The following is a 25,626-nucleotide window of genomic DNA, read 5'->3' as shown; positions in this document are numbered from 1 at the left end:
TTTGAGGTGGCTTGCTCATTGCCTGCTTCTCTCACTCTTGCTGGCCACGTCCATTCCTTCACTAGCATTCGAGGCTACTTCTTTAGGACTCTGGCACATACTGAAGACCAGCTGGGACATCCAGTCTTGTGGGCGGAGCAGCTGCTGGTGGCTGTTCATTGGTAGACAGCCATTGTTGGACTAGCTGGACCACATTGTGTGTGTGCATAAATACAATTCATTCTGTGTGTTCTGTTCCTCTAAAGAGCACTGATTATTGCAACCACTCAGTCATTATTTACTGTCCATATTCAGGATTTTTCCTATATGTTATGAAAATACCCTTTACCTAAGTTTTGCTTAGCTTTGTGGATTTGATCAGAGACCATGAATTGCAGTTGGCCTTCATGTCTCTGTAGTCACCGTTTTGACCTGTCATGACTCTCTGCCTTTTTAAATTAATATGTGTACACACACACACACACACACACACACACACACACACACACACCATTTTGTGATGCTAACATGTTTACTTCCAGAAAGTTGTCTAGTAGAATGTTCTGTAACCTAAGATTCATCTGGCTGTTGCTGTCCTTGTGGAGAGATTCAGGTCTAAGAGATTCTGCTTCTCTTGAACGTGTGCGGTATTAGCTAGGCAGTTCTCCACCTGCTTACCCTCTTCTCTGACAGCCCTTTGCCTGGTGGCTTCAATGTCTGTTCCTGGTCCCTATGTGAGAGGAATTGCTGTGTTGCAGTATGGTACCAAGGAAAGTTCTGATGCCTCTTTATTGATAAACGTGTTTCTCACCCCATTCTGTATTTGGGAAAACTGAAGGCCCCAAAGACTGAGTGAATGGTACTAACCATGGGGACATCTGGCATGCCGTCTCTTCTTCTGTGAGAGTGGGCTTCCAGGAAAGCTTTACAGAGGTGTGTATGTGCATGGGGTGAGAGCTCTTTATTTTAGAGGATTTTTTAAAGCTTAAAGTAATGAACATTGAGGTAGACAAGGAGACTGCAAGTCAATCACCATTCAGGTTCCCTTCTTAACAGAGAATGCTGTGACAATGAGATTAGTTTCCTTTCCAAAGCCACAAACCGGAGAGATGCCCCCAGTGCCTCGGAAGTAGTTTCTTTATCAAGTGCATTGTACTGAAATAAAATGGCATTAAGTCCACGAGGTTCGTTTGAAAGATGGGATAAGCTGGAAATTGTTTAGCAAGGGGACTTCTTGATCTAGGCTAATCATCTTCCAGGGGATTTATCCAGGGGCCTTTGCACCCCCTCGCTGAAGACATTCAGCACTGTTATCTGATGGGGATTTTGTTTCTTCTGAAAGCTGACCATTGTTCTCTTTGCCTGGGACTTAGGGGGTAGCAGGAAAAGACTCCTGGCAAGCAGTGCAACATAAAACCCACCTGTCATCCTGACATTAGATACCGTGTGTGCCATGTACATTCTTCACTTGCAGTTCATAATGAAACAGTGTGCTTTTGAACAAATCGGCTATCCTTCCTAACTACACCCTTCTTTAATATTGAAGTTAGAGTCTTAGCATTCTCCAGGTATTCAGTTAGCATTGGCATCGTTCTTAATCTTTTATATTTGGGGGGAGTTTGAAACAGAGTTTCTCTATGTAGCTTTGGCTATCCTGGATCTGAATATGTAGACCGGGTTGGCCTCAAACTCACAGATCTCCCTGCCACTGCCTCCCAAATGCTGGGACTAAAGGTGTCGCCAACATGCCTGGAAGATGATGTTCTTGTGTCTAGATAGCTTTAACTCACGCCTGCTTCTGAATCATGAGTTTGCGTTCTATTCTTAAAGTCTTGAGAAAAAGTTTTAGCCCTTGTTTACTGGTAGATCGCCCCACACACCTTACTGGGGTTCTTTTCATAGGTGATCTGTAACATAGTCACATTAACATGGCATACTTGTGTTTGCATGGAGCTGAATGGCTTAAGTTTTATCACTTTTTCTACTGTATTCAAGATTATATTATAGTATTATGAATTCTAGAATATGATTGCGTAAGTTATACCTAGCTTTCTTGCGCAGCTCAGCCTTCATTTCTAGGTTGAGGCACTTGAAAGAATGGTTTTAATTTTTAGTCATAAGGTAATAGATCACAAAATTTATTGATTAATGAGAGATTAGCATGTTCTTGAAAATGATAGTAATTCTATAGGAGACTCGAGGGCTCAGCCAAACTCTTTTCTTCTGGTGGCCTCTTGCAGTTCACGCTTAACTCCTTTTGGTACAGGCAGTGACCAGCCCCCCTTCCCTTCCCCACATACATAGCCTTGGAGGACCTGCTTCATTTGGACCCATAACATATTGGACTAAAATGGATGAGGTGTGCTGGAATATTTCCTATTGCTAAATTCATTGTCTTGTTTCTGGTGTTTGGCATGCCATGTAATTCCAGAGGTTAGAAGGAGTATGCAGAAGCCAGACATATTACTAAAGAGGTGGGTTTGTTCTTCTGTACAGGGGAGGCATGGACCTGATGAAAATGGTAGCCTCTGCTCAACAATTCCTGTCTCCACCCCCCCTCCCAATAACCATAGATCTCTGTTATCTGAGTCTTCTCCCAGCGAATTACTTTGACTTGGGTTGAAAATATACTTGTTGACTTCAGAAGGCTGAATTCTTAGAAAACTTAGGTAGTATTTTGCTTCCTCGATAGTATTCCTTCCCCCCACATCTCTTTGTACTGTATTTTCCTCCATTTTGTCTATTTTATGTGTGTTTTACTCATTCTTCATTAACTCAAACCCCATTTCCAGAAAGCGGCTGTATCTTCCAGCCTCCCACCGTGGTGGGATGGTTTGGGTTGTATTTCCAGCAGAAGGCGGCTGTATCCTCCAGCCTCCCACCGTGGCGGGATGGTTTGGGTTGTCTTTCCAGCAGAAGGCGGCTGTATCCTCCAGCCTCCCACCGTGGTGGGATGGTTTGGGTTGCACTTCCAGCAGGAATTGAGCAGGTTTAGAACTGCCACTCATGGTCATGGTTCCAACGTCGCATGCATGTTGTTCTCAGGTGCCCTGGCATGCTTGTTGTAGTAAGTGGCTGGTCCAGAAGGAGTGTGAAGTTTGGAAACTCCCGTTATGTGCTCCCAGACTTGATTTCCTCATTTGTGAGGTGGAGGAGAGGACAACACATACCTCTGAGGGATCGTCGAACAAGGGGCTTCCAAAGTTTAAAAATCCGGGGCTGTCAGGCAATGAGTCATTCTTGGGGTTGGATTCTGTTGCCTCTGAGAGAATGTATCTTTCTTGCTGCCTTCTGGTGCCAGCTGGAGGTGTCTTGGGTAGAGCGTTCTCTCCTCAGTCGGGAGAAGACTTGTGTCCTCAGCCAGTGGAAGACACACCGGAAGTTCAGGCAGGATGTGCTATATGAGTGAGAACCATCCTCCTGGTGGTAGATGGGCGCTGCTGAGGAGGTCTCCAGGGAGCTCTTGGCTGCCTGACCTATCTCCTGCTGAGAAAACAGAGTGAGTTAGGTGCATGTAGCATCAACATCAGTGGGCTTGCTATTGACTCCCAAAGAACCTAAGCTCACATGCCCCAAATAGCCCAGCTACAGCAGAGCGCTAGACCCATTGACATAAACACAACACAACCGTATTGTCGTGGCTGTTGGTTCTACTTGCTGTCCCTACCCGCATCCCTCCCCCCATAGTCCTTGGTATCTTTCTTGCAGCCCCACCCTCTCTCTATTCCTGGCCATCTGACCGTCTGGCCATGTGGCCATCACCTTCGTTCCTGTCCTAGTCTCCTGGGGCTCCCGTTGCCCCAGGACAGATAGTGAGGCTCCCCTGCCAATCCCCCCCCCCCCCCCGCTCTCCTGGGAGGCATCTCTGTGCTCACCGTAACTTCATCCTCCTGTAGCCCTGGAGGATTCTCTGGGGCCTGACAGGTATCTTTATTTTTTGACGTTTTATGCTTGGGCAAGTCTTGACAAATGTCATGTTTTTCATGCCTAACCCAAGCTGTATGTGGAGGGGGCACACTGATCAGGTGGACGTCTTCCTTCTGAGTAGATTCAGGGCGCAGAGGGCTGTCATGTTGGCTACCTTTTTCTTTTTCTAGAAATGTCTCGAGTTTCTGTACTAGGTTATCCAGTTTGCAGAGAGTCAGTTTCGTCCTGTCTTCTGGCCACCTCTCCATCCACTGGCAGTGGCTGTTTAGATCCCGATTAGCTAGAGAGTCTGCTTGGTCAGAGCTCCCATCAATATCCCAGGCCAGCGAGATGCTTAGCTTGCAGTACTGCTCCTGGTCCTCCTCCATCTGATCCTGTTTCCGGAAGAGTCTCGTTACACTCCCTGGTCCCCAGGAACTCTGGATAGGAGGGAGGAGGTGCAGGGAAGAATCCATGGAGGCCTTCTCTTCACAGGAGGCCATCTCTTCACAGGGGGCCATCTCTCTGTAGGAAAATGTGTTCTGGGTGGGATAGTAGCCAGTCGAGAGGCTCTGGTTGGATTTGCATTCAGACACAGAGTCCTCTGTGCCACTGTAGTCGCTGCTGGAGGGTGAACTTATCATGTCTTCCTTGACTCAGGGAGCTTAGGAAGAAAAAAATCAATATGTGATGTTGGAGAGGAAAGAGAGTCATGTGAGCCATCCCTTTTTCTGTATGGAACTATCCCACCCCGTCCAGTCTAGTCCATCTGTGTGTATTTTCTGACTCTGTAAAAACATCTCCCAGTGTGACAGACACCCTCTGGGTATCTCTTCTTGGAGCCTCTTGTTTGCCTGACAGTATTTGCTAGAACTGTGTCATAAGATAAGAGGGAAGATTGAAGAAGCCAGGAAGGTGTGGTGGAGTTCAGTGTGCTTTTGGTTCCCAATCCTGAGATCAAGGTAACCAGTTTCTTAATAAATACCTATTATCTGTGCACATATGTGTATATATGCACATATATACATATGTTTCTCACATCAACAGAAATTTACTATTAAATTTATAATAATATATGACAACTCTGTATTCTTAACTGTTTTTCATATTAAATAGCCTATTAATATTTAATTTTAATTAAACAGCCTATTAGTATTAATTTCTTACTAAGTAGTGTATCAATAATCCTTAGCTTAGATTATTAATGACCTCTAGGTTATGTAAATCTCTTTAAATGGTACGTGGGGTTAAGTGAACGAGGGATCACAAATGTGTATTCTTATAATGGTGATACCAGATTGCGTTCTGGAAAGGTGACTGCCACCCAAGCACCTATCCTCACACTGTCTAATAACATCTTTATTCTACATTTTCCATGATCCCCCTGTAAATTGCGCTGGAAGACACCCCACACACACACACAGACCCCTTGCACATGCCTCTGTCATCCCCCGAGGAGGCCTGCCCACAGGAGACATACCTGAGGGCATCGGAAACCCTTCAGATCCCACGGCTTAGTGATTTAAGCCCAACCGCTTCTGAGAAGTTTGGGTTCCAAGGCTGTTGGTTACCACAGCAACAGAGAACCAAGCTGACGGGTCAGAAATGTGTAAAGGACAGGATCTATCTAGAGTATTCTTTGTACGTCCCACAGTAGGCTGGACTCACTAGGATCTTCCCAAAGGTTTCCCTCCCCCGAGGTCACAGTTAAGGCTCACCACGTGTCACGCTTTGGTTTTCACCGCCGCGCTGGCCTCCATCTCTAGGTCTGTTAAATTAGGTGGTTGTGGGTGTTGATGGCATGATGCAAGGCTGTCTTCGCTGAAGGCCAGAGACGCACTTTCTGCTGTGCAGTAGGTACAGGTCAGCACGGCCCTCAGACTGCCCCAGGCCTCGTCAGTGTGTGCTGGGTCTAGTGATGAACCCTTTACCTAGTTCTGAGTTCTCCTGGAAGGGACCCCGACTGTAGCCATCGCTGGTTTTCTGAGGAAGGAGCTGAGGTGCAAGTGCTTCTCCGCACGGTCACCTTCCTAGACCATATCCTCAGGAACCTGGATCCAGACAGGCCGTGCACATCCTGTCCCTGGGGAGGGTCTCCGTGCACCTCCTCCTTACATCTGGGGAAAATGATAAAGTCCACAAGTGAAACCACATCCTGGTTCCTCAGTGAGCAGCACGCTCTAGGAGACACGTTAGCTCTGCAGGTGCCCTACACGAGGACCACTGGGGTGCAGGGAAAGGCGTAAAGTAAGTGCCTAAGCGCCCAGCTTCCTCCTCAGTGTCATGCGGGCTGGGATGTGCTGCTTTGACTTTTGCATTCCAGAATGCTAGGGCCTAGAAGAGTATTCCTCAGGAGGCTCTCCTTGTGTGAACCCGAAGAGGGGATGAGGTGAGGCTGTGCTGCCTGCTTCCCGTGGACACAGGGCACTGTTCACCAAATATGAACAGCACAGAGGAGAACGTGGCTCTGCCAACAGAGAAGAAGGGCTTCAGAGAGAGAGCCCAGAGAAATCTGCACTTTCCGTTTTTACCCTCCCTTGCTCCTTTGTGTCCTTCCTTCTTCTTTCCTCCCCTCTGGGGCTCCACTCTGCTTCTCTTTCTACACACACATGCGCGTGTGCACACACATTTACACACACACACACACACCTCATTTTAAATGCACAGTTCAGGTTGTGAAAGTCCCTGAAACTTACTGTGTCTCTAGCCTCCGAAAAAAAAATAGTCACTGCTAATAGTTTTATATATATTAATTTAATATATATTAATATAATATACATAATAACATATACATAATTTTTTCAGAGTTTGGAAAAGCCATCATCATATCTCCCTTAGAATGGCATTCTGTGAGTTCTACATGACACCCCAGCTTTTGTCTCCTGTCAATCAGGGGTTTGGGGTCTTCAGCAACAATACCTATTTCCTTTTTTTTTTTTTTTTTTTTTGAGATAGGGTTTCTCTGTAGCATTGGAGCCTGTTGTGGAACTCACTCTGTAGACCAGGCTGGCCTCGAACTCATAGAGATCTGCCTGCTTCTGCCTCCCTACTGCTGGGATTAAAGGTGTGTGCCACCACTGTCTGGCCTATGTTAGTTTCTTAGTTGGACTTGCTGGTCTGGCTTCTCTTGTGCTACCATTTTAATGTCTCTTGAAGCAAGACCACCCATAATAAATCTTGAGATTTTAACAGTGATAGTGGGCTGTGAACTTTTAAGTATTTTGGACAGCAAGCCAGCAGTAATAGTGCCTGAAAACTGGAACACTTCCTAAGGTCCATTGACTTGATGGGACTGGAAACCTAAATTTGTAGAGAAGAAGCTTCTGATTTGATGATGATAATTTTTGTGTCAATTTGACCATGCCATGGGGTTTCTAGATACGTGATTAGCATTATTCTGTGTCTCTGCTCCTGCCAGCATGGCACCAGCCAGCACAAGCCTGAGACTACGGGACTCACAGTAAAGGACTCTCAGAGTTAGTGTCCTCACCCAGTCTACTGCCACTGTGGGAGCCACTGTGGAGACTTCCGTTTTGAGTGCTTTCTGCCATCAGAGGAAAGAACCAGGAGGAATCTTTTGGTTGGGAGAGTACAAAGAGTGTTACCTACTCTGGACACATGGACTGAGTGCTGGCTGACAGGTCTCCCGTTGACAACACTCTAATTTGGGCAGTGTTTCTACCAATACCAGAAATGTTTGAAGGGCACCACTGGAGGGATGTAGGCTCCCTGGTAAACCAGAAGCCAAAGAGTAGAATTTCCTTAAGAGATTGTAGCGAAATGCTTAAAATGCGGAAGCTCTTCCTCCTATCTAGTCCTCAGGGCGCTGTGAGGGAAATGGGTGTGAAGTGGGGGGAAGGGCAGAAAGGTCCAAGGTTGAGTATTATGAAGGAACCTAACTAGAGGCCGAGGCGCTGGCACCTAGTTCCCAAGTTAACCTTATAGAAAGTGGAGCGCGGGGCCAGGGTGTAGCTCAGTGGTAGAACACTTGCCTGGCCTATGTGGGGCCCTCTATTCAGTCTCAGAAGTACAGCGTCAGGAAGGGGAGAGCCTGCCCGCCTACAGTGCCTCTTATATTTCGGGAAATCAGACACATGGTAAACAGTATCCGAAAAATCAGTGGAAATGGCTGTGAATAGCATCGGGCAGAATGAGTGCCTGTTATAAATAATAATTACTTTCAGTTTTGTTAGAAGGGATCCGGAGTAAAGCAGACAGGGAGCAGGCAGGGCTGGGGTGAGTGAGGCAGGATGCAGTTGACTGGCTCTGTCTGTCTCTGACTGTTGTCATTGAGTACCACAAAGTCCTCCCTCACAGGCCCGCTCCAGCCGTAACACCCCTCTGCTCCCCTCCCACGTCTGCCAGCTCGCTGCTGCGTGTTTCTCCCCAGCCCATTAGCACTACCCCAGCCTACATTTCCCGAGGCTAAGAAAAATTAAGCTCTGGGAGGCTCCCCACCTCTGGCTCAGATCTCCCGCAGCATCTGTGAGTAGATGCTGTTGTGTGCGTGCACAATGGCCTCCATTCATTTGAGGACCGCTGTGCACATCCCTTGGACGACAGCCTATTCCTGCAAGTGCATTTGAGGCTGGTTAATAAAAATGATATTGATTGACAAATACTACAGATGAGTCTTTTAAAAATCTGAAAGTTGAAAATGAATACTAAAAATTATGTTTTAAAAGCCTCCACAAAATACTTAAGAAAAATCAGAAGCATCAGGATAAGCGTTTTAAGGGAAGTATTTTAAATCCTCTTTAAATCAGATCTCCCGGAATCAAGGTAATTGGTAGTTGGCTGGAGCTGGGGCCAGGTATGGTGTCCCTGCAGATGGATACGGCGACAAACCATCTGTTAGGAGAAGGCAGTTTGAGGCACAAGTGTGATCATTAACTTTTAATTTCTAATAGGTACATAAAAAGAGGAAAGACTTGGGTCCAGTTATTTTTGCTGTACTTCAGGTAATTCATATATAGTATTGTAATTTCACATAAGATAAATGTAAAAGTATTAAGCTCTTTTGCATTTTCTCAACCAAATCTTTGATGTCTGGTAAGATTTGTTTACGTTCAGATCCTACCTGGTTTGGTCTGCACAGTCCTCAGCCTCGATGCTCATATACATGGTGCCTCCACCAAGCAGCAAGTCTCGACAGTGGCAGTAGCGGTCACGTGACTGTAAACGTTGTCAGGGTTTATTGGACTGTACACCTTAAAGGGGAAGCTTTTGTTATATAGATTGCATTTCTTTTTTCCTTTTTTTTTTTTAGTTTTTTTTTTTTTAAGGAATTTTTGAGACAGGATTTCTCTGTGTAACAGCCATGGCTGTCCTGGAACTCGCTCTGTAGACCAGACTGGCCCTGAACTCACAGAGATCCACCTGCCACTGCCTCCTGAGTGCTGGGATTAAAGACCTGCACCACGACCACCCAGCTATAGATTATGTTTCAATTAGAAGTATTCTTGCAAGCCTACACTAGCCAATGTATGTTCCTCCCATGAATATGTATCAGTGCTGTCCTGGACGTGGAATTTGACAAGCCTGTTGTCAGATTCAAACAAGGAAAAGTCACCCAGAAGCTCGTGTTTCCATGGACTTGGGGAATGTGTGTGGGGGAGTGAGAGCGTGCGTGTTCACTTGCTCGCGTGTTTCTGTCCCCCGTGACTTATGTGCATCTTAGCTTACAAAGGACTGGTGGACATTTAATTAGACAGTGCGGTTTTTAGGAGAAGGATTGGCGTGGGTTTGGCAAGATAAAGACAGGCACAAGTTGCTTCAAGAAGACACAGTGGTATTTTCGTAAACAGACTGTCACCTTCTCTTTTGGTTTTACGGACGATTATTTTTTTTTTCAGTAGTGTTAAAAATCACTTGTCTCTGACCTTTTTCTGCGTCTCTTATGTACATTTTTGGGTGATTGTTTTGACTGGCTGCCAGCAGGTACCTGGGGGTGGAGGAAGGTGGAGCTCCTGGGCATGGAACACGTTGGTTCAGAACAAGTTTAACCTTCATGGCTAAGGCTGGGATGGTTTTGGGGTGGGACATGTTTACTCTACTTGTAAGTCATATTGTCTGCAATTTGATAGCTATCTGGATGTCTTCCCTTGTGTCTTGAAATTCCACATTTGCATTTTGTTGAAGCTTATATAAACTCTGGCAATTGACAGATGACTTAAGGAGAGTAGACCAGAAAATACATTCAGTGTGGAATTATGATATCTGGGCTGAAAATGAAGTTCGGTAACCTTGAGATGTAATTCTGTAAGTTATGTGATAGGAAAATTAGCCCACAGTATTCACAGATAAGTCCACAGTGAACACAGGATCTACCTGGTGGTTGTTTTAAGACTCACAACCCAGAGACTGCATTTAAGAAGTGCACCACGTGCTAAATTACCCGTTTGGTTTAGTGTAGCGTCCATCCCATTGTTCTCTTAAACCCGGAGGCAGCTGATCCAAGGTTAATTGTCAAGATGAATTTCCTCTACAGCCATAAAAATTAAATTCTGATGTGTCTTAAAATTCTAATGCTCTACTCCTAGGGACTTCTGCTTAGATAGACAAGGAACAGGACCTTCCGGGTAATTGTGTATGCTGAGATGGGGGTCTTCCTCTGTAGCCCAGGCTGACCCAGGATTCATGAACCTCACAGGGTCTTCCTCTGTAGCCCAGGCTGGCCTGGGAGTCATGATTCTCCCTTTTGGCCTCCCAAGTGTTCTATGGTTACCTTCCAGGTGATTCTTCTGCTTGTTGGCATCACCTTGAGAAACAGCTGGCCCAGCATAAGCAGATGTTGTGGTGAATTCCTGTGAAAAGCAGGGTCTCTGTGGTGAATGTGGAATTAGGTCTGTGTGCTCAGAGTGGTACAGCTCAGTAGGAACCAAAGAAGCTCAGGTCAGGTGAGCGGTGCCACCAGCACTTGGCTCAGGATAGGGCTAAGATTCGAGTTTTGGAGAGACAGACCTGAGCTCTCACAGGAAGGGTGGCATTGCTGGGGAAGGGCGGTTCCATAGATGTTGAATGCAGCTTTTAAGGTTGAGGACTCTTAGTGGAGAGTCAAGTACAGCAGGTAGATGGGAGCAGGCAGAAGGAGACTTTCTGGGAATTGTCAGAGGTTTCAACTGGAGTACATTTACTTGTCGCCCTGGGTCGTGGTTGTCCTTGTCACCACACAGTTTTCCCGCTCCACCCTTAGAGTTTCTAGTTCAGTAGGTCTGGGTGGAGTCTGAGAGTCTTTGGTCTTAATGGACTGGGTGTTTTATGAAAAAATCCACAGATTATGAAGGGAACAAATTAAAGTAGCAATACAGGGAAGGGATGATGCTTAGTCTGTCATGTGATCTTGACTACATACCCTTTTTTCTTTCCTGTGAACCTCCTTTTCTCTCAGAGCAACTGGCCTCATCAGAGCTATTCTGGGGGTGGGACAGGAATGCGGTCGTGGAGCAGTTTAAAGACTCTCGGTTTTAGAAACAGCTTGTAGGCCCTGTGCTTCTGAACCCCTCATCGTCACTGCATTTTCCAGTTTTATTTTTGAGAATGTAAATCTAGCTTGTTATATTTTAGTTCCCACATGTGCTGAAGAGTGTTTTAGCACATTAATACCGAATTCATGACCTTCGCTGTCAAATTTGTGCTTCTTACAAGTGTCCTTCACGAGCAGCCACAGTGTCTGCAGTTCTTTCCTGCCCCCGGCGGGGCATCGTCTTGGTGACACCCCTCTCTCGCGCTTCTGCGCCTGCCCTGTCCCTCAAGAAGCCCCACGGATCCTGCCTCCTAAAACACCCTGAACGTTGCTTCCCTACTTCTTCTCTGGGCTCCCGCAGGAAAGCAAGGAGAGTTTTTAGACACACAAGTCATGTCAGGTCATCTCTGTGCTCGAGACTTTTTACTTATATTCCTCTGCTTTTATAAGGTGGGCTTCGTAGTCTCAGGATGGCCCTTCACGGCCTGGCGCTCAGCACTGCCTGTTTCTTCTGCACCTATCCCCAGCCTATTTCTTTACCCTCCAGTTATGCTGATTATTTCATTTCCTGAACCAAATGTATTTACAATCTTCGCAATGGTAATCTTAGGTCGGTAACACAGGGTATCATATCAGTAACATCCATGGGGGTGGAGTGGCTGTGACCCTCTGAAATGACATCTTTCTTCAGGTTAAAGCTGAACTATGATATCAAGAAAATGTAACCACTGGTCCATATGGACAGTGGCCTGACGCCAGTGTCAGTTTGCCTTCAATTAAAATAAGTCTGTTTGACCTGTCTCATAGTGGAAGAACCAAGAGTAGTGTCTGGAAATCCCTGGGAGCCCAGCTATGTGGTGGTGGTAATTCTACTACTACTACAACTACAATAATAATAATAATAATAATAATAATAATATAACTTTTGCCGCTAGTAGTAGAGTGGTTCTCCCTGTGACCAGTGCGACATCGTAGCTGTCTTTGTAGCCAGTGTGGTTGTGACTTGGCTGCTCACTAGCAGCTGTGGGCTGTGGTTGAAGATCAGGTGTGCTGTACAGTCTGGAAGGTCCCTAGCTGCTGGCACCGGCAGTCCTCAGCCGTGACTTACTACGAGGAGGGCCTCCAGCATACCAGAAACAGAAACAGCATTCTTTGATCTGGCGTGTTTGCTCTTGTGCAGATGGCTGGAGGTATCCGAGACCTGGCAGCAGTAGAAGGGGGAGGTGGCTCAGTTCTTGCTGGTCGTGAGTCATCCCATGAACATGTAAAGTGGATGTTTTCTTCATCAGTTTCGATGTTGATAGAGTGCTATTATGTGTTGGCCTTTATGTGAGCCTTGATCCAGCTAGCCTCACAGAGACAGCTGGGCTTGATTTGGAGTCTTTCCTAAGCCAGAAAAACAATTATAAGTTGATTGAATTTTGCTCCCTTTCTGGACCCCACAGAATGTCCTGGTGCTGATTCCCGCAGTCGGCACCCTCTTGGTCTGTGTTTGGTGACTGTCCTAACAGCCTAAACTCAGGGTTTAGAGTGGAGCTCATCACAGTCGTCTTGCTTTGGCCGCACCCTGCTTACATGGTCCCCGTCGTCCACGGAAACCTCGTTTGGCTGTGCACTTTTGCCACTTCCAGCTTCCCAGTGTTCTGGATGGACTGTTTGTTCCAAGAGTTCTCGGCTGCCTTTCCTGGCGGGTATTCAGCTGTCGGGATGTTGTCCAGGACTCCGTCAGAGACGTGGGATGTCCTTATCTCCTCCACACTCCTCCTTGCCTCTGGAAGTTCAGGGTGTCTGCCAAGTTCCTCTTTCTGCATCTCTTGGCATCTGTCATACCCTACACCTCAGCTGAACTTTTAAATGTACCTCATTCCGCGTCGCTAAGTGTGTGGGTGTTGGTGTCATTAGTGCGTGCCTTTTCAGTCCTATACGCTGAGACAAAGGCCAGGTTTTGTTTGCCCGTCCAGAGACCGGGGAAATTAAAGCTCCCCCCCCTTTTTACATTAGTTAGGTTTTGAAACACGATTAATAAAAACTCAGAGACTGATATTGGGGTTCAACCCGAAAAGCAAAACAGCCAGCCACTGGGTCTTACCTCAACTTCAGTCTGAAAATGACTATCCTGCCTCCAGGAATCTCAGAATGAGACTGAGCCTGAGAGCTGCTTCCTCCCATTTTATAATCCTTTCTAGTTCTGGGAGTAAGAGCCTTCATCCCTGGGATTAAAGGCATGCCCTGCCTGGTTTCTGTGGCAACTGGCGTGTCTACTGGGATCAAAGGTGTGTATTGCCACTGTCTGTCTATTTTACTTGCTGATCTTCAGATAAACTTTAAAACATCACTCTAAGGTTTTGTCTTCCCTGACAAAGAGTCTGAAATACCACTGTCTTCTGATAAGACTGCCATGCCCGCCAGAAGTTGAGTTCAGGAGGAATGGATGACGTTCCTCCCTGTTAACATTACTTGTCATCTGGACCACAGCAGGCCTGTGGCAGTGAGGAGGGGAAGGCAGCCAAGAGCCCTGTCTGCGTGTATCAAAGGCTGCAGTGACCATTACTGTTACGGTGAAGTCGAATATCGAATCCTTTCTACGAAATAGGGAATATAAGCATTTCCCCGGACAGCGGTATGTCTCGGTTGCTTGGTTGGCAGCCCCTCGTTTTCCACCCATGCTGAGTACTTTCTAAACAAGGTGTTCTCCACAGTTGAGGATCTTTGGTTAACTTGGGTTTTCACTCTGCGTCTCTCAGTCTCTCCCCTAGAACTGGAGTTAGCATGCATGACCTTTCCCCTACTGGTTCATTTGCTGCTAAAATGAAGCCTAATACATTGGTGACAGTCATTTTCTCCACCACTTTAACCAGAGGCAGCTTGCTTGATTAAAATGGACTCTACCGTCACACACTAGCCAACCCCAAAGAAGCAAGCCGTGCCTTTTAGCAGAACTGATATGCAGTAGGATCAGCTGTCACAGCTGGCTTTCACATGTAGGTTTCCTCCCTTGGGCTGTGCCTCTCATGAGGTTATTTAGGCGGTGAGCCTGTGCTTGTATCTAAGAGGCAGGCCTGGGACCCTGCTCTCCTGAGGAAGTCAGGTACTGGGGAAGCCTTGTTGCTAAGTCATGGACGTCTAATGCCCAGGACTAAACCTGCAGTAAATTGCACTGAACTTTACTAATCTGAGGACATCTGAGAGCAGCTCGGGTTTCCAATATGCTGGGCTGTTAGGAGGGGTGGAGAGTTCAGTCTCCACGGGGTGACTTAGTGGTCCTGGCGTTTTGACTTCTGAATAAACAAAGCTCACAGGATTCCGTCTTGCGTTCCAGTTTCTCAGTTTTCTAAAACACTCTATCCAGGGCCGGATCTCCTATCAGAGCTTAGATGGGAGGACATCTTTAAAATGCTACCCGGAAGTTGAAGTATCAGGCCTAGTATATTCTTTGGCTATGTGCATTAGTCTCTCAAGCTGGCTTTTCAGGACGTGTAGGATGTTCTCCGACATGGTCCTGCCTGCCTCTGACTCTTTCTTTTTGGAGTATAGTGTAAACAGACTGGTACCCAGCTCCTCCCTGCAGGCTGGCGTCTCCCTTACCGTCCCCATGCCTTTCATACGACTCTGTTCCCTGCACCGTGCCCGAGGTCTTTGTCTTTGAGGTGTCTGGTCTCTGTCCAGTCTTCCTTCCTGTCCTCGACTGTCTCAGCACCGATTTGTACTGGTCAGCCTTAGTTTCCCTCTCAGCACTGCCTGAACCTCAGGCTTCTCTAACACTCTACACTGGGGCCTACAACAAGGTGAGGAAATGCGGTGAGCTGGGCCGGAAGCCGAGCTTGGCTGTGTCCCTGCAGGCGAGCACCTTGGGTACTCTGGTTCTAAGGTCTCCCTGCAGGTGAGCGCCTGGGGCACTCAGGTTCTAAGGTCTCCCTGCAGGCGAGCACCTGGGGGCACTCTGGTTCTAAACTGCTCCTGAGTTCTCAGCAGACCCATTTGCTTGTCCAGATGACACAGTTGTAAGAGGTGGGCGAAAGCAAGACTCTGCCTTCAGACTTTCTCGTTCACTCTCAGCCAGTAGGAAAGTTCAACCTGAAATTTGAAAGATCTTTCCCTGGGGGAAATTGAAACAACAACAGCAAACAGCTATGACAAGTTTCACTTAAACAAACAGTGGCCATGTGTTCAGGTTCATACATATTTTTTTATACTTAATTTGAAGTAGCAGCTTTGAAGATTATATTTAGTAATCCAAAGTGATGGTTTATTTTGCTTGAGAAACAAAACATCCATGTACTGATTTGGTGGAGGAATTGGTTAATAGAGAGACTTTTAAAGATTTATTTTTATCTTTAAACAGTGTGGGTCTATGTGTCTGTGTGGGTGTGTGCACAGCTGCATGCAGGGGCCTGTAGAGCCCAGAAGGAAACCTTGTGACTGGAGCCACCCTGTGACTGGAGCCTCAGGGGATGATGAGCTGCTGGATGCGGGTACTGGGAACTCAACTTGGGCTCTTTTCAAGAAACATAACGCTGACCCACCTGTCTAGCCCCAAGTTAAAGCACAGATTTTAAAAATAAGTCTGTGTGAATTGGCTATCCCATAAACTCGTGTTGATTTGATTTATAAACCCAAGGAATGAATCATGACAGGGAGACTATCGGGGAAAGGAGTTCCTGGAAAGGAGCCTGGGGGCGTGATGCCCTCCTCCCCAGTCTCGGCCACACTCAGCACCTCTTCCCGTCCTTTTGACCGCTGAGGTCTCAACAGTGTTATGTCTCTGAAGATCCCATTGTTCAGCTCATTTTCCTAAACTCAGGAAATTAAGCTGTTTTACAAGTTCTTGGAATTCTGTGCTCAGAGGAAGATCTTGAGAGTGGGAAATGGCATTCTGATTTTGTGTTTTATTGCCTTTGGAAGCGCAAAGACAGGATAACATTAAAGAGGCCGTGATCATGCATGCAGTGAGCATGTCCACACCCAGCAGAGGGGTGGGGTGGAACTTGAAGACCAGTTGTGTCAGATTTCAGAACAAAAAGAATAAGTGGATATGTCTGTTTCCACAAGGAAAGGATTTATAGTCCTTAACATTATAGAGCTGTTGCCCAAACATCTACTCAACCATTGTCATTTTTTTTGTGTCTTGATAGTGACAGGTGATGGCTTGTTCAGCTCCAACTTTAAGTAACAGTCAGGTCCAGATATGAAGAAAGATTAAATTTATTTGGCTTAATCTCATGTCGCAAAATAGGAGAACATGTCCTGGAAAGTAAGCCCGTGCAATGTTCCCCGTCACGTCTCACAGTGCCCAGCTTTGTTGTCTTCCGCAAGGGGGAAGGAAGTGAATGCCCACCTCCAGGGCTAGAGGCTGTCCACATCCTGGTCTCTGCTGCCTTATGGAAAAGCCTCAGCCTTGTCACACCTCAAATCAAATCCTGACTCTGCAGTCATTAGTTCAGTGACCCCAGACACTCTCGGTATCACATCTTGAACTGTTGAAGACCATCAAGATGTACTAGCTTACGGAGACTTCTAAAATAATGACAAGTGATGTGGTCTGATAGAGGAAGGTCATCTGTCTATGTGTTACTTCCATTGGTTAATAAAGAAACTGCCTTGGCTTTTTAATAGGGCAGAAAATTAGGTGGGCGGAGCAGACAGAATAGAATGCTGGGAAGAAGGCAATGAGACAGGTGCCATGATTCCCCTTCCCAAGACAGACGCTGGCTAGACTCATGGTGGTAAGCCACGACCTCATGGTGGCATACAGATTATTAGATATGGGTTAGTCAAGATGTGAGAGTTAGCCAATGAGAGGCTAGAACTAATGGGCCAGGCAGTGTTTAAATGAATACAGTTTCTGTGTAATTATTTCGGGTGTGAACTAGCCAGGGAGATGGGATTCCGGCGGGAACGCAGCCTGCCACTCCTTTTGCAACAATCTAGCTAGTATTCCTAGGAGTATTGGTGGCAACTAATTGTGTGTTGATGGATAAAAGCAGCTCTTACTCACTCATACCCTTTAGAGACCACTAGAGTAAGCTTGGTGCAGACACGTGAAGACAACACCACAATCTATAAAAAGCTAAGTCCAGAGACTACCAGAGATGGCTCAGCGGTTGAGAGTCTGCACTGCTTTTGCAGAGGAACCAACACATAGACAGAAGACCCACCTACATCACTAGATGTGGTGGCTCACACCTGTAATCCAGCATTTGGGCGGCTGAAGCAAGAACATTGAAAGTTCAATGCCAGCCTGAGCTATGGAATGTATAACTGAAGTACCCAGACCTCCCTCCCCCGAAAGAAAACCCCAAACAAAAACCTGCGTTAAAGATTGACTTTGTGATTATAGACAGTTGGAATGTTGCGGTTCCAGAGCTGTAACCCTAGACTGTCTTTAGTTCCTGGCCTACCATCCTCGTGGCTGTCAGGTAGGACTTGCTGACTTAGCAGACCACTAACCCAAATCCCCGAGTCATCAGACATCCTCTGGACCCCAGAAGTTCACCATCGCACGGGCATAGTGAGCTGGCCTCATTCAGTTTTGTTCTGCTCCTGTAAAGGCTCACAAGCCGCCTGTAGCGCAGTCCAGTTACTTGGGGCCGTGTGAACTACATGTTCTGAAGCTGTGGCATCTCGGATTTGGCCAGACTTACCTCTTGCTCTCTTTGAGGTGAGACCTGTCATTGGCAACAACAATAACGAGACTCTGTCTTAAAACAGAAAATGCAAAGCCAAACAAATCTAATTACACCCATGCTTTGTTCAGCTTTTCACAGCTTTATAATCAACACTGAAAATCCTGCCGGCGAGTAAAGGCCTGGATTTGGTCCCCAGGCCCCTGCCTTTCACACACAAAAATGAAAGAACAGTCTGGTAAATAAATACTCCAAGAACATTAGACAGACCCCCGGGGTGGATGTGGTATCTCCCCACGGGGTAGATAAGGAAGAGTGGGCAGGGGCAGGTGGGGGGAGGTTACCAGGAATTGTTAGAGACGGTGGAATGTTGCAGGGAGGGAACTGGGATCAGGCATGGTTCCTGCTTAGCATCACATGCAGGTTGAGTGCTATAGCTGGGAGCCCCATGGCGGGAATCAGCATTCGCACCGCTACTCCTTCATGCAAGACTGACCCAAGTGTTTTGAGATGAAGAGAATTCCAAGGTATTTTTAACACATCAGAAATTAAAATCCCAGTATGTCATTTCCTGCCCTTATTTAAAAAAAAACACTCATGAGAATGCCACATTAAGTGAAACATATTCTCTGATGACTCAGAGAACCCAAGCTTGGGATGCCACGTAAGAATACACACTTAGCTAGAGCAGAGGTCTGTCTGCGGAAACTGCTCTTGAGGTGGACTTGACTGGAAAACGGTGCTGAAATGGAGGATACTGAGCAAAGTGAAAGTTCCCAGAGCGTGTATCTGATCCCGGCACTCAGGAGCTCGGTGAGAAACATCATTGACTCCAGATGTATGTGTGTGAGGAAACGAACCGCGCCATCCAGCCCGGATTGCGGCCCTGGTCGGTATGGAAAAGCCTGGTGGTGTCTAGCTCTGCCAAAGCCATCCAGCACACACCTACCGTAAAAGTGAATCTTCAAACTCTCATCAGGGCATTTCAGAATTTTTATTCTCTTTTTTTCCACCTCTTTCCTTCTCCAGAATGCTGTTTCCAAAACCTTTGCTGAAAAAAAATATCTAGGTCAAAGACTTAAGACCTAAAAGGATCCAAGTCGAATGGTACATTTACCATCCTTTCATGTGTATGACTCCTGGCGTGACTAATGAATAACTGTATTTTGATGAATAGACAGCTCTTACTAATTTATCCTCATTAGGGATCGACACAGGAAGCCTAGTACAAACTACTGGAAGTGATGTCAGAGTCCCTAGGAAGCTCACTGTAGATACCGGACCTGGTGAGCAGGTAATCTAGAGATGGTTTAAAGCATGTGACAGAACTGCATAGGTTATATTCAAACACCCCATCACCTTCTACGGGGACTCAAGCAGCTGCGGGGATGGGGGTGGGGTGGGGTTTTCCCCTGACGCAGAGCCTGGTCCCCGCAGGGAGAGAATAGTGTGTGGGTCAGCACAAAGATCAAAGGACAGGGTGTGTGCAGAGGGCAGGTCGTTCAGCTGTGTGGGGAAGGGCAGGGGTGATGCCCCATGCATACCGTACAGTTTGGGTTAGAATACAGGTGAGTGGCCCTAGTCAGGGCGCTGCAGTGGACAAGTTCTTGTTCCTTCAGGGAGATGCAAACCTGAGTACTGATCAGTAGAAGTGAGCGTTCCTACCCCAGGCTCACCGTTTGTCCCGCCTACTCCACGTCTGCTCTCAATGACAGCAGAGCTCTTCTATTCAGGAAGAGAAAGAGCTTGTCTTACTGCATAGATCTTTCCATTAATTCCATCCTGGCTGCCACCCCTAAATATTAATAGCCAGAGCCAGGACAGGACTTCTCAGTTTTTTTCCACTGGCCTGTTTCCCCTCGCTGCTGCCGTCATCCCAGCGTGTCCCAGTTTGGCCCCCCATCCTTTGTGGCATCTCATCTTAGCCATCACCAGCAGTGGTGCGTGTGGAGGCGCCATTGCCAGTGCGTCCTTTCCTCTCCTCTCCCGTTCTCCACCTGCAGGAGACTGTTCTATTTTCCGAGCATGCGTGTGTGCGTGTGTGCTTATATGGGTGGTTAAAATCACAGGTATTTCACGATCTGGTTTGTAAATATTCGGGGAGCTCTTGGTGTGCTTGTGTTTATGACGGGGAAACAACCTGTCGTGGCTGAAAGTGCTTGCAAATCCTGGAGCTTGGAGATCTGAGTAACAGTGAAGTGCTTTCGTTACAGAAATCTCCAGCATGCAGTCAGACGTGTAGCCAGAACAGTGGGATATACTGTACTACTACACGCCAGCATGCAGACAGACGTGTAGCCAGAACAGGAGGGTGTACATACACTTCTCAGTAACTATAGTCAAGCCTGACTTTGGTTCATGTATTTCATCCCCCATCTGCTTTAATGTAGGAATTCCAGATGTTGTACCACGTCACCCATGAATGTTTTGCTGCTCCTTTCTGAGAAATTAGGATTCAGAAATGAACTGAAGTAGAGTTGTTGATAACTTTCTAATAATTCTTTAATGCAAATGTACTGTTCCAAACTTTTAAGGTCAGCAGTATTACACCACTTTTGCAGTTTGACCAAGTTTAAGCCCAGGGCATTAAACATCACCCCTGCCATGAAGACCCCAACCTTTCTGTTTTCTCCACCTCTGCTACTCCTCACAGCCTTCCGCCTGCATCTCCCACTCCCCCCTGTCATTCCGTTCCAGGACTTTTGACGTTATCTAGGTCCATTGAAACATGCTGGAGATGGAAAGAGTTCGAGTTGGTAGAGAGAATCTGTGGTGCCAGATACACACAGAGAATCAGGAAACAAGCTGCAAGCCTGATACGGTGGCGTATGCCTGCAATCCCAGCACTTGGGAGGCTGAGGCAGGAGGATTGTGAGTTTAAGGCCAGCCTGGGCTTTGTTCCAGGGTAGCCTAGACTCCCTAACCAGATCCTGTTTCAAAATCAAAGTGGAGGGGGCAGTTATATGTTTTAGACATGAAGACTTAGGGAAAGAATTTTCAAGCCGAAACCTTAGTTTCTTCTTCAAAACGGTTATTTTTGGATTGGAAGTCAGTAGCATGTGGAAAGGGGAATTCTGCTCTATTTACCTTGGTGGCCAGTTCCCATCTTGTCCCTCCTGTTAGTACCACCTCTGTAGCCAGCTGGGAAGCTTGGGGCTGCCCCTGGCCTTCTGCTGGAGCTGAGGGAGGATTTGCATTTCTAGGAAGCTTCTTGCTGCTGCTGCCCACAAACCACAGATCAGGTAGTCAGTCCTTCCCTCTTCCCCTTGGTCCTTCTGCTTTGAAGATGGGTTATCTTTGCTGAGCTCCAGTTGCTGTAGACGCCTGGCTGAGCTCAGCCTCCCATTGGTCATCCCCCGCTGGGAGCATCCTGAGAGGAGCATCTGTTAAGAAGTGTGTGGTAATTGATGGAAAAGTGTGTTCTGTTTGCATGACAGTCGCGTGCTGTGGTGTTCCACCATCCCCTTCAGGATTTCTCCTTCCTTCAGGGGATTTCTTTTCTCCTTTAAGTCTTAATCTCCACGAGTTGTGTCTGTCTCTGGCAAGAATTCCAAGGTCACTTTCACTGCAGATGTTTTGGATAAAGTCAGCTGAGAGTTCTTATCAAAGCTTCAACACAGGCTTGGTAATTTTATTTAACCTTTCTTTTCTTCACATAAACACTGGGACTCCTGGCCTGACCTAAAACATCAGCCAGGCAGCAACCCCACAAAAACAAACAAAAACAAAAAACAAACAGAAAATATTGTGGTTTTTCTGCGAGGCCTTGAGCCACCACACCCATTGCTGGAACTTTCCTGATATTTTATCCGGTTGGAGTCTGTCCTAAATGTGTCACTGACCGGGCCTAAAATTAGACTTTTAAAAAGTGTATTTCTGTTGGATCTCTTGTGTGTATGTGTGTGTGTGTGGTGGTGGTGGGAGGTCCCATGTTATAATATATAAATGTTGTTCTTAGAAATTACTTCTAAGATTTTTCTAAATTCATACTTACTAATATAGCTCCGTTGTGTTAGGAAACCACCACCTTTTGGACTTGTGAACTGTCATGCCCTGCTGCCTACTTTACCTGGCATGGAAGGAGCGTCTCCCTGTGAACTGTGACTTTGAACACAAGTGCTTCTTTGCTGTGTAAATGTGTTTCCTGGTGCCTTTCCCTTCAGCAAGTGCTTAAAGGAGCGTACTGTAGCCACTTGTAGCTTAGAGGTAAATTTGCTACCTTATCAGGGTTGTGATGGTGACGTCTTATTGTCTAAGTGACTTTGTCAGCTCAGAAGAAAATGATGGTGTGTGCTTGTAATCCCAGCTTGGGGAAACTGAGGCAGGGAAATTGAAATCCTGAGGCCCATCTGGGCTGCAGAGTGAGACCTCACTTTGCAGGTAAGCAAAGAATGAGCCATGGCCTTTCACTCTGGGCCTCAGGCGTGTAGGGTTGGATGATTCCGGGGTGTTAATGTGGGTCCATGTAGGTGCTGCTTTTATTTATCCATTTATCTATTAAGTTCATTTAAAAATGTGATTTTAGCCAGGTGGTGGTGGCACACACCTTTAATTCCAGCACTCGGGAGGCAGAGCCAGGTGGATCTCTGTGAGTTCCAGGCCAGCCTGGTCTACAGAGTGAATTCGAGGACAGCCAAACTATACAGAGAAACCCTGTCTTGAAAAACAAAAACAAAAAGTGATTTTATTTCTAGTCTCTAGGAATCATTTTCATTATGAATTTTTTTTTAAATTTTTAATGCTTTATTTATCTTTATTTTATGTTCATTGGTGTGAAGGTGTCAGATACCCTGGAACTGGATTTTCAGACAGTTGTGAGCTGCCATGTGGGTGCTGGGAATTGAACCCGGGTCCTCTGGAAGAGCAATCAGTGCTCTTAACTGCTGAGCCATTTCTCCAGCCCCTCATTATGAATTTTTTAAAAGTAAAAAAAAAAAATTTTTTATGAGTGTTTGTTTTATGTGGGGCTGTGTGCACCTGTTGGGTGCAGGTGCCCTTGGAGACCAGAAGAGGGCGACAGATCTCCCCTGGTTGTGAGGCATCTGATGTGGGAACTGGGACCTAACCCTGGTCTTCTGCAAGAGTATGTGCTTTTTATTGCTGAACTGTCTCTCCCACCCTCAGATCTTTAGAATTAGAGTGAAATTTGCATATAAATGTGTGTGTATGTTTACATACACACACATTTAAAGTAGGACACTTGATGTCGGATTCCCCTCTGTATGCTGTGAATACCACTGGCTAATAACGGAACTGCTTTGAACCTGTAGCAGGGCAGGACTTAGATAGGTGGGGAAACTAAACTAAATGCTGGGAGAAAGGAGGCGGAGTCAGGGAGGAATCATGGAGCTACCGCGGGAGACTGACAGACTGGAACTTTGCTGGTAGAGCACTACCTTTATGGAGATGGGTTAAATTAATATATAAGAGTTAGCTAATAAGAAGCTAGAGCTAATGGGCCAAGCAGTGATTTAAATAATATAGTTTCTGTGTGATTATTTTGGGAGTCTGGGCGACTGAAATGAACAAGCAACTTCCTTACAACAGACACTTATTTAGAAAGTAATCTTAGGAAAGATTGTCAGGTTATAATTTTCATTGTGTCAGAATAATATCCCATTGTATTAATTAGTTCCGGAGGGAGCTCCGGAAATCTTCCTCTAAAAACTTTTTTTGAGTACATAAAATATTTTTCAGAGCATAGAGCTTTCTAAAATATTTTTATTTAGCATTTCCACTTTTAAAAATTCTCCAGCTGAGCCTTGAAAATTAGCATAGCTTTATCAACACATGCTGTCTAAACCAGGCTGCATCTTAAATAACTCATCCGTGGGCAAGGAAGCATCTTAATAGATGTACTTGATAGCATCTAGCTGTCCTTTCTGAGCTTTCCCGCAGTCCTCTAAAGCACATTTGAGATTTAGAGGTATATTTTGTGGTTGTGCGTCTGTGCTTTCATGATGGCTCCTTGGTTTGAGGGTATGATTCTTGTTTAGCGGGTGAGAGATCCTTGACTCAAATCCCAGATCCAGATGAGCCCTCCTCTGTAGACCTGAGATTTTGTCAGTAGGTAAGTATATGTTAGAACGATGCATCTGTGCCTCAGGGTGATGAATGTAGCACACAGACTTGAGAAGAATGTGTTGTAAACAGAGACTGCACATTCATTTTCCAGCGACCCAGACACAAAACCCCGTTTGACCTGTTAGCTCAGGCTTCTTATTAACTAGCTCTTACAACTTAAATTAACCCATAATTCTTGTCTATGTTAGCCACATGGCTTGGTACCTCACTCAGTGAGGCATTCTCATATCTGCGTCTAGGTGGTGACCGCTGACTGAGTCTTTCCTCTTCCCAGAATTCTCTTAGCTTGGTCTCCCCACCTATACTTCTTGCCTGGCTACTGGCCAATCAGCATTTTATGAAACCAATATGGATGACAAATCCTTACAGAGTACAAGAGCAGCAGTGTATGATCTGCATTTGGGCATTTGGTTCTATAACTTGAATTAGTCCAAGGTAATTGATGGAATTTCTCAAACCTTCTGTATTAGGGTCTATCCACCCCGCCTGACATCCCAACAGAAAGGAGAAAAAGGGAGACCTGGGATAAAAAAAAAAAATTGGTATAATGTTACATTCAGTCCTATCAGTAGTCACCTTAAATATAAATGAGCTTAATTTGTGTGGTTCTTCCTTAATTCTGCCAGTTTTTGCTTTGTGTATTTTGAAGCTTTCATACCACATTGTAGAAACGTCTCTACTCACTATGACTTCTTGGCAAATTAACTCTTAGCACTGTTAACTCTACCTGGCAGGCATAGTGGCTCACGTCTGTAGTCCCAGCTACCCCGGAGGCAAAGTCAGGAGGACCAGTTTGAGGCCAGCTTGCTCCCCTTACCCCTCACTCCCCACCCCAACCTCTGCATACCGGTCTTTCTGTCTCCCCCCGCCCTCCTCTCCCACTGCCCTACATTTCCCACTGTATTTTTACTGCAGTTGGGATTGGGGGATGGAGTATGGCTGGGCATGCCCACAGGGAGCTTAGGAATCTTACTTGTGGTAGGAGCTCCTTTTGCCCAGTCCAGCCTACTTTTAGTCTCTCTTTACTTTCTTCAGAGCTGTCTCTATATTTCACTTAGCATCCAGTTCACTCAACATAGTCAGCTTGCCAATGACCAGAACTGTAATTCCCCATTGATAATTTTAGCAATATAATAGTCATTTTGCTATTCAGTAACCTTAGCCCCCTTTTCCCTTTTGCGTAGTTAAATTGGCTGTGTATTTATTTCTAATATATGTATGCATGTATGTATATATATATATATAATTGATACATATTTATAATATATATATTAGTTAACACACACATAATTACGTAGGTCTGTTTAATTGCCTTAAACTTTGTAAAATACTTTGCTGAGAGTTTGGGAACCTTTGTGTTTGCTCCTCGGCTGTACACACACTGCTGTCAGACTGTTCACACCCTCACATCACACTGTCCTGTTCATGTGTAACAGTTTATCCCTCCTCATTGTGAGGAATGCTGGGTTGTTCCTTTGTTCCTGTAAAGAATAGACTTGTATAGATATTTACTATGCCACATTATTATTAACAAAGGGATATGTTTAGTGAATTGGAAACTTGTAAAAA

The 25,626-nt window shown here is 45.9% G+C and overlaps 2 protein-coding genes across 25 annotated transcripts in view; one reads left to right on the top strand and one right to left on the bottom strand.

The window, feature by feature from the left end:
- Ppfibp1 (PPFIB scaffold protein 1) overlaps nucleotides 1-25,626 on the top strand; it is a 142,898-nt gene that overhangs the window by 57,168 nt on the left and 60,104 nt on the right. The gene's annotated exons all lie outside the window — the stretch shown is intronic.
- On the bottom strand, nucleotides 2,102-5,435 carry C3H12orf71 (chromosome 3 C12orf71 homolog). Its single transcript, XM_087903853.1, has 3 exons — nucleotides 5,366-5,435; nucleotides 3,855-4,549; nucleotides 2,102-3,462 (listed from the first exon to the last, which is right to left on the bottom strand). Exons 2-3 carry the CDS (start codon nucleotides 4,527-4,529, stop codon nucleotides 3,214-3,216), a joined length of 924 nt encoding a protein of 307 aa, XP_087759979.1. The 5' UTR covers nucleotides 4,530-4,549; nucleotides 5,366-5,435; the 3' UTR covers nucleotides 2,102-3,213.

This window comes from Myodes glareolus, chromosome 3 (genome assembly GCF_982192425.1).
Source record: "Myodes glareolus chromosome 3, mMyoGla1.1, whole genome shotgun sequence".
Lineage (NCBI taxonomy): Eukaryota > Metazoa > Chordata > Mammalia > Rodentia > Cricetidae > Myodes > Myodes glareolus.
Note: the sequence above shows the minus strand (reverse complement) of the source record. Positions and strands in the feature narration are given on the sequence as shown.